This window comes from Triticum urartu, chromosome 2A, assembly GCF_056163025.1.
Source record: "Triticum urartu cultivar PI428250 chromosome 2A, HENAU_Tu73, whole genome shotgun sequence".
Lineage (NCBI taxonomy): Eukaryota > Viridiplantae > Streptophyta > Magnoliopsida > Poales > Poaceae > Triticum > Triticum urartu.
Window position 1 is genome coordinate 746,399,674 of NC_141874.1, and position 9,598 is coordinate 746,409,271.

Sequence of the window (9,598 nt, forward strand, 5' to 3'; positions counted from 1 at the left end):
CTCCGCCATGGGCTGGCCCATTTTCATCCTTTTTTTCCGTTTTCTGAACTGCTGCGAAAAAGGGCATCAGGTGGGATTCCGCAGCAGGACCAAAACCAGAAACTTTTCCGTTTTCTGAACTGCTGCAAAAAAGGGCATCAGGCGGAATCGGACCTGCGCCGGAGGATTCTGAACAGGTCGCGCTAGCCAACGTAGCCACGCCAGCTTCCACAATTACTTCAATCTTTTTCCATCTTTTGTTCTCGCGTTTGTTTCTTTTTTCTTTTTTCAGTTGTTCTTTCTTTCTGCCCTTTTCGTTTTTTCTTTCTTTTTTAAACTCGCGAGTTTTTCTTCAAAATCGACAAACTTTTTTTCAATTTTATGAACTTTCTTTCAAATTCGATGAAGTTTTCTTCAAAATCGATGAACTTTTTTCATATTCGGTGAACTTCTTGCAGAATTGATGAACTTTTTTCATATTCGGTGAACTTCTTGCAGAATTGGTGAACTTTTTTCATATTCGGTGAACTTCTTGCAGAATCGATGAACTTTTTTTTAAATTGATGGACCTTTTTAAAATTCGACGAACTATTTTCGAATTTGATGAACTTTTTTTTTCAGATTTTTGTGAACCTTTTTGAAAATCAATGAACTTTTTTTGTAATCGATGAACTCTTTTTAAAATTGAAGAACTTTTTTTCAAAATCGGTGAACTTTTTTTGAGAACCGATGAACTTTTTTTGAGAACCGATGAACTATTTTCAAAATCGATGAACTTTTTTCAATTTTTAATGAAATTTTGTGAATTCGTGAACTTTTTTGAATACATGAATTTTTCTAATTCGCGATTCTGTTTTAAATCTGTGGACCTCCAAAATTTGTTCACGTATTTTTCAAAAGATATCACGTTTTCTAACTTGTTTCAAATAATTCAAAAAGTACCTGGCAATGCGTGTGCAATAAATAGCGTGGGTACAGTTCGTTGTACTGTTGCATTGTCGCGCTACTACGTTACACAAGTGAGTAGTTGGTCTAGTGGTTAGCCAACCAGGTACTGGAGGTCAGTTAGCGCGTTTGATTCCGCAGCAGGACCAAAAGTTTCTGGTTTTGTTTTTTGCGAGTGTTGCGTGTTCGTGGGCTGGCCCACCTGGGTGCAGCAGTGAGCGCCCGTTGCTTCAACCGGCGCATAAGGCGCCCTATAGGAGCTCCCCCCCTATTAGGACAGTTGGACCAAGAAAGAAAATTGCGGTGGACCACTGAATTGACAGTAGATTTAATGGCTTAGATCAACCAGATCACACGAGCGGACGCCCATGAACTGCCAGGCCGTGAGAGGACTGGGTTTCTATACCCTTATATAGTATGTGAATAACTTTGAAAGATGGTCGTTGGATGAAACCAATTCAACGGTGCAGAGATGGCAAATCGGAACACTACTGGCCGTTGGATATCATCTACAATCCACCAGATTTTGCCACATGTACAATCTAGAAGACTCCGTGATTGAACTTAAGAAAAATGCACAAAGCTCAAAACACAAGGACTTCTCCTTTGTTCTAGAATCTTCCGTATCATGATTGCCCAATTTTTTTTCTAGATGAATTGTCATTATTTGTTTTTACTTTATGCTTTACAACGCACAATTCCATGAATCTTAAAATTGATTTTGAATGACACGAACTATAAGGATTAAACGAACATCTACATCATGCATATATATATGACTCAAAGCTTACATGCTATAATGTGGTATTTATTCATAATTTGATTGACAAATCTCATTTGCACGTGTACCTTACTAGTAGGCTCAGTTTGCCTATCCTAAATTACTTAGCTAGGTCCTCACATGATGACCATGTTATAAAGTAGTTGTATATATCAGGCAATAAAAGACCACAAAAGACCCTTTTGTTTGTGGAGGGAATGTAGGGTTACAAAGATTGTACTTTAGCAGAACTCATGCGAATCAATCATGTAGGTAGTATTTCATTTTGAAGATATTTTGTGTTAGACGGAATAGTAGGTGAGAAGAAAAACATGGTTAATTCTTACCATTTCTTTGAATTTCCTTAGATGATACTCCCTCCGTCCGGATTTATTAGGCCTAAAGACAACTTCTCTTAGACCAAGACACATAGTGATTTGCTTACATTAATTCTTCCATTCCACTCCCAATGCACTCTCTCACATGCATGCAGCCAATGAAAAAGCACACATGAAGTGTATTAACTTTTCAGCCATGGCACCAACAACAATAGCTTTCAATACAACCAATGAAATGGTTGCATGCATGCACCTTTCCAACGCGGGGCCTTATAAAAGGGGACATGCTTGTGATGCTGAGAGGCCTAATAAACCCGGACGAAGGGAGTACCAGACAATTTATCTCAGTGGGAGACTAACTGCACTGTAAATTCTCTACTTATCTAGTGTTGATACACCACAGTTTCTTCTCCTCTGATGCCGCGATGACATCCTTCACGGGTCCGTCCACCCATGTCCAATATTGTCTTCTCTGGGACTTTGTTGTTGTCCGATGTGGATCATCTTCTCCGCTAGGGCACCCGCCGTTGCGGGGCTGATGGGCACAGGTGAGAAATCCTAGAAAAAATCTCACCTAAGCCCTCTTCCAAAGCATTTCTTCATAGTTTAGTCCAAGCTTGGGGGCTAAGGCCACCCTCCCCCGGCCCCCAGTTATGCATAGCTCCGCCACTGAACACACACATGGTCTCTGCAACACATTCTTCCTCGCCTCTTAGCATCGTCACCGTGAGCCCATGTTGTCATCGTCCTTGTGGGGCTGCTAGTTCATCTGGATTAGAGAAAAGCGGTTGTAGATAAATCTGCTAATTAAGGAGATGCACTTTAAGAACTCTAGGGAAGTCAGTGTATTCCTTTCCTCCATAATAACTGCCAATATAAAGGCTAGAGGAGTAAAAACCCACTCTAGCAGATTTTATCACTCCCTTTATTTTAGTAATTTTGACAGACTCTCCAAAGAAAGAGTGGTGTAGCGAACATGGAGTATCTGCTCTCAAGCTCAAATGCACCCCTGATGAACAGTAAAATAAAAATAGTAAAAAATCCAAAAACTTTTGATTTTTGTGTGGTAAACTTTGACAAGTGTTTTGTATGCCTACAAATTTTCAACACGAAATGGCATTCGTGGAAGTCGTGGAAAAGAAATCAATGCTCCAAAAATGTTAGTTTTGAAAACATTTTGGAGTACTGATTTTGTTTTTTTGACATGACTTTCAAAGATGTTATTTCGTGTTGAAATTTGTTAAGCATACAAAACATATGTCAAAGTTTACCACCAAAAAATTCGTTTTTTTTAATTTTTCTACTAATTTTTTATTTTATAGTTTATTAGGGTGCATTTGAGCTCGGGATCAAAATAAGACTTTCGTGGTGTAGCCTCTATATCTTAGGGATGTGGAGGATTTTTAGAATGCACTCCAAAATAAAAACATTGAAGCTTGAACTTCTTCCTCCCTAGCCCTCATTTATTTTCCTTTTCCTGGCATTTGGCCCGTATCATTTTCGTGGGCACGAGAATATAACCCCAAATCTACGCATTAACGGCGTCTGCCACATGTCCCATCTGCCGGTCATCTCCAACTGCCTCGTCTCGTCGATATCCCACCATATGTCATCCTCTCTCACCGCCTGCCGTTCCCTCCTATAAAAACTCGATAGTGAATCTTCCCCTTCCACACCTCCCCTCCCCTCCTTAGCCCAGGTTTAGTGCCACCCTAGCCCACCCTGCTTCCACTACCTAGACCCAACGACGCCTCCTCCCTCCCCGCATCTTACCATGCCACCACGCCTCCTACTGGCTGGACCTCCTTGGCGAGGTGAACACGTTGTTGATGGCAAGTGGGTTGGTGGACTCCTACTCCAACTCCGATGGGTGGACTCCGCTTGCACCGGTGGGTGGGCTCCTACTCCGGCGTCATTGGCCCCTCAACGTGATGAAGGAGCAAAGCTTGCACGCACGTCCGCGAGGATGACACCCGCCATGATCTCCAGGCCGAGCGTCGTCGCCCTAGGCCACCCCCCCTCGACGGGACAGACAGACATCGCCAGGTGGATGTCGCCGCCCGCAGGTCCGCCGAGGACATCCGTCAGTGCGGCGCCGGGCGCCCGCTACAAGTTCGAGCAGTCTTGCTTGGATGCCGCTATCTTTCTTTCTTTTTTTATAATTGGATGCCGCTTTCCATATATCAAATTTCTTGTCGATACCGAAAGATTAACCTGTGGCGTTAAAAAAACAGTTTTGCTAAAGCACATCTGGATGTGTTAAAAAAAATACCACGAATGGGTATGAGGAAAAGAAGTTTCCAAGTATATGGTCATGGGGTTAAAAACTCTGTTTCCGAAGCAGAGGAGGCAAAGCTGGTCTCTGCGGGAGAGCGCACCAGCGAAACCTCCATTCGAATCTCTCCTCTCCTCTCCTCGGCCGCCCGCCCTCCCCCTCTCGCCATGCTGCCCTCGCACCTCAACGGCCACTCCCCGCTCGCGCGCCGCCGTCCCCAGCTCCCCGCGGCCTCCCCGCCCGCCACCGCCGGGGACCCCCCGGCGGCGGCGGGGGACGCCGCGCTGGAGGCGCACGACCGCGTCTACTTCCAGTCCTACTCCCACATCGGCATCCACGAGTCCATGATCAAGGTGAGCCCCCTTCGCCTCCGCCCGCCCGATTCGGCCGCTCGCCCTCCCTCCCCGCGGACGCCCCCAAACCCCTAAACCCTACCGCGAGCAGAGCCGGTGGGGATCCGTTCTGTTCCCGAGTCCGAGTCGCGTTTTGGTTTGGGGGAGCTGACCCGTGCGGCGCTCTGGATTTGGCAGGACAGGGTCAGGACCGACGCGTACCGCGAGGCAATCATGCTCCACCAGAAGTTCATCGAGGGGAAGGTACAAACGCTCGCCTGACTCGGGCTGATTCAAGTGCTTGGAATGTCTGTTCTGAATTTTGGCTGTTGGTTGGGTTGTGCAGGTTGTGATGGATGTGGGGTGTGGCACTGGGATACTCTCGGTCTTCTGCGCTCGTGCCGGCGCGAAACGAGTAAGCTGCGAGATAACTCTGCTCTTGCGGTGGCCGGTCATTTTAGAGGCGTAGTGTTTGTCTTGGATGATAGATGTGTCTCTCCTGCTTTGTTAGTTCCGAGTCTTTAGACGGATGCATAAATTAAATTTACAGTGCTGTCATAACCAGTGGGATCCTGCTCTAGTGCAATGTAACTAGTACTAGATTCAGTGTGCTGGGATCCAAAGGCAGTTTTGCACTTCCAGACCTCTGCTTGCAAATTGCCCAGCAGCTTAAATGAAATGGCCCTCCTCAATCCTCATGTGCCACAACAAGTGTTCTAATATGGAATTTCAAGGCCTAACTCTGTTCATGCTGTCAGAAAAGAAAAACGCAACTCTAAATCTGTCAGTTCTGCATTTTTTTGTCCTTACAGATGTGACATGTATCTAGTATGACTGGTAATAAGTATCTTTTGCCAGATTTCAGTTTTAGTGGAATCACCCGTAGTATAACCAGCAATAATATTAATTATCTGTTTTCACTAATCTATATGTTCGACCTTCTTATAGTGAGTGAGCCTTACCTTTCTGCCTCTTTTTAAATGCTTTTACAGGTTTATGCTGTGGATGCTAGTGAAATCGCCACCCAGGTAACGTATTACTTCTGAAGATGTAATCTGATACCAACCTGTGTCCTTTCCTCTTTTTGTTTGTCATTTTTCCGCGACGTGTCAAATGTATTTTTTTTGCCCCATTTAGCATGGACATAAATGTAGTGAAACGAGTTTTGCTAATAAGAGCACAATTAGGGTATATTTTTTCCAACCAGGCTTGCACCCATTTCCTTTAATTTCTTGACGGAAATATTCAGTACATCAATTCACACATTATCACAAGTAGGTATGGTCAAGGAAAAATAGTTTTATACATTATCTTCACATTGGGTATTTGAAGACTGTTTACTTTTGTTTTTATTATATCCATACCCATTATGGCCAAATAGCAGGAAGGTCGTTCATATTGATCTCTTCCTTTTCATGCAGGCCAGTGAAATTGTAAAAGCAAACAATTTAGCTGATAAGATCATTGTCATTCATGGACGTGTTGAGGTGACATTCTATCTTTACATTTCCTCTTTGTTATAAATAGTTCTTTCACTCTGTGTTGGGATTATTGATCTCTGTGTCTGAAAAAGCTACATACTGTTTCTGTACAGAAGTTTTATTTGCATTTTCTGCTGGTGTGCAGACATGTAGTTCCTTCAGAGATTTGGGTTTTTTACAGTTAAAATAATGTCAGCATAAGCAGGACATAAAGTTTGTGTTTCCTAATATTGGTTTTGCATGTCACTTCTCTATTCAGCTATTTTTGTTGTGACTATATTTAAATTTTATTTATTTCATTCTTATTTTCCCTGTTTGCACTTTCTGTTAATTATTGTTGAGTTGGCTGTGCAGGATGTTGATGTTGAGGAGAAGGTTGATGTAATAATATCAGAATGGATGGGTTATATGCTTCTTTACGAGGTTCCTTTTTGACAGCCATGTTGATTGTTTGCATTGCCTTTTGATATGCTATGCCTTTGTGAATTCCTAAACTTCTGATTTTTTTTCCCTGTAGAGTATGCTGCCAAGCGTTCTATTTGCAAGGGATAAATGGCTTAAGCCAGGGGGTCTTATCCTGCCTTCTCATGCTACGGTATAATTATTATATAGTAGAATTTAATTCGTCACACACGTGGCCACACAATAGCACGAAAGTATTTCACTAGTACAAGCAATAAATATGTTAATGGATTGCTTGCTATTGTGCGAAGCCAGTTAGTGATATTTATTTTTAATCTTAAGTAGGCAAAAGCAACAACTCTGCTGCTCTAATTATTTAAGTTTTAAAAGAGGCATCATCTGGTAGGAAATATTCTTGCATGCCCAACTGAACCTTGTTACCTCCGTGAGGATGAAACAGCAACCATTTTGTGGCTTGTTATTGGCCAAACCTGAATACTTATGGATCCTTCTTTTGCCAGCTTTTCATGGCGCCTATAACAAATTCTGATAGATATGAAGGAAGCGTTGATTTCTGGTGTGATGTTTATGGCATAAACAGTAAGTTGTTGTCGTGTTACGTCCAGAGTTTTAGTATGCATTGCTGTCACTATCTGATTTTGCATGGTAACTTTTGCATGCAATGATGATTCTGAACTTCGCTGCTGTAGTGTCTGCTCTTGTGCCACTTGCCAAAAAATTCGCATCCGAGGAGCCCTCCATTGAAATAGTTGGTGGAGAAAATGTTATAAGTTGGCCATTTGTGGTAAGTTTTCGCAACATTATCAGATAAATAACTATATTTATCTGTTGAGATTTATTGTAATGTCTAACCCTTTTTTTTATTGGGGCCATGTTTACTTGGGGACAGGTGAAGCACATTGATTGCTACACTTTTACGGTTGAGGAATTCAAGTCTATCACCACAACATACAAAGTTTCATCAATGATGTTAGGTAATTCATGTGATTTGATCTTTCTCAGTCCACTTCCTATGTGCTGAATCTTTTTAATTGCATTATCTTGTATTATGATATCATTTCAAATTTGAGCATCGAGGAACTTAGTTGATACAATGATCTGATGCTCTAGTACTCTAGCGTGTTTCCTTATGGTGAGTATTTCTGATTCCAATTGAAGTGTTCGACCAATTTAAAATTTCCTCATGCGTGTCAAGGATGGAATAAATATCACATTTGCTACATAAGCTGTACTGAAATTGGGGGTTATTTAGGTCCAATGCAAGATACAATGTTTGTTGGCGTGCTAATGATGCACTATGCCCTCGGAGTGTTTGATACACTGATGTCCATCTTACGATACAACTTTTTAGCAACATTTTTCCTGTTAGTGTCATCCAAATTGGTAATGATATTTTGCTGTCACTGCTAACAACCCATCAGCCATCACTAGACAGCGATTAGAATTGATGTTTGTTGGTTAGTCCTGCTACAGTAACTGCTGATGTCTGGCAGTGCATCTCCTAATGTTATGCATCGTGAATGCAATTTAATTTATGGCTGCTCTTTTCATTATGTTGTCCCACCCCTTTCCTAATTTTCCAACCAGATTATCTTTCATCTAATTATCTTATTTATTGAGAATGCTTCATCTAATTTGAATCTCAGTAGCAAACCTAGTACTTTTGCATTTCTCCTTGACAAGAATCTGAAATTTTGTTACCTCTGATGTGAAGCTCCAATTCACGGCTTTGGTCTCTGGTTTGAGGTGGAGTTCAATGGGCCTGCAGAGTCTTGTAGCAATTTGTCCTCCGATTCAAGTCCACTTGATATTATTCAGAAGAAAAGGTGCAGGGCATCAGATAGCACAGTTGTGCTGTCCACAGCCCCAGAAGACGAGCCAACCCATTGGCACCAGGTTCTGATTGAAATGGCCATTTCCTTGGCGAAACAGTTTGTTGTTCATTTATTTGGTTATTCTTGCTCCTTTTGCTAAATTTGCTCTTGTCGTCTTTTGCAGACAATTTTGTACTTCCCTGATCCTATAGGGGTGACGCAAGATCAAATCATAGAAGGCTCTGTAACAATCACCCCGAGCGAGGAGAATCCACGCTGTCTGAATATTCACTTGGAGTGCTCGTAAGTTTCTGTCTACCATCCTTCTGTAGTTTTATTCTAGCAGATGCTACATCTGTTATATCGGCAAAAACAGAGACGTTACTCAGTCTAACTGTGCTTTGTTACCATCTGTCCTTATGGTTTCGGTTTTAGCCAGCTACACGCGGCCAATAAACTCTTTATTACGTCACGCTGTTCAGCCTGTACTACATTGTTTGGAATTTGTCAGTTTTGTGGTCCATACAAGCAAATACTTCAGAATCGCTAGCGTGAAATAATGTGTATGATGCCTAATCATGTTATAAATGCCATTCACAGATAATTTGTTTTGTCGAATGCAAACTTAATAGAATAGAAAATCTCGTCCTCTCTGATGCTCTACATTTTGTTTCCATACAACAGCACGGGAGGTCAAAACTTGGTGAAGGATTTTGCAATGCGGTAATCGGCATGGTCCCTCAACCTGTCAGCTCAATTCCGCGGTAACTAGCCAATGGGCCCAAGGCCTAATCCACATTCCTCACTGACCCGAACCTGGCTCAAGACCTGGCTGTACTCTCTGCTCAATTGGTTCAAAAAATATATCCATGTTACTTAGGAGGCACAGGGCCAGGATTTTTTGGCCGAAACAAGTTGCAGGCAGCCGTCCAGTACTTTTGTTATTGTCTGGTAATCATTTGTTTTTGCTGTAACAGTAGATGAAGGCGGTAGTTTGCCTTGGTATGCTAACTGGCTGCAACATTTTTTGAGATTATGTTGAATTGCAATTTTGGCGTGAGCTGTTTTAGTTGCTGTTGATATTGGTTTTGTCGTCTGCCAGTCCTCTTTTGCGCGCTAACTATCTGCATGCACAGAACAGCTGTCAGCACATGCCATAATGCTCCGAGAAAATTTGTGGTCGGCTTACAAATGTTTTTCTCGGTATACACCATGAAAATCGAATTCAAAATGGCATGACCGTGCAAGTTG

The 9,598-nt window shown here is 42.3% G+C and overlaps 1 protein-coding gene across 1 annotated transcript; it reads left to right on the plus strand.

Moving 5' to 3' along the window:
• Positions 1-4,359: 4,359 nt before the first annotated feature.
• On the plus strand, positions 4,360-9,436 carry LOC125540467 (putative protein arginine N-methyltransferase 6.1). The gene is made up of 13 exons (XM_048704086.2): positions 4,360-4,650; positions 4,828-4,893; positions 4,976-5,044; positions 5,622-5,657; positions 6,051-6,116; positions 6,465-6,533; positions 6,628-6,705; positions 7,034-7,112; positions 7,223-7,317; positions 7,423-7,507; positions 8,248-8,429; positions 8,532-8,650; positions 9,032-9,436. Exons 1-13 carry the CDS (start codon positions 4,465-4,467, stop codon positions 9,072-9,074), a joined length of 1,173 nt encoding a protein of 390 aa, XP_048560043.1. The 5' UTR covers positions 4,360-4,464; the 3' UTR covers positions 9,075-9,436.
• Positions 9,437-9,598: the final 162 nt, after the last annotated feature.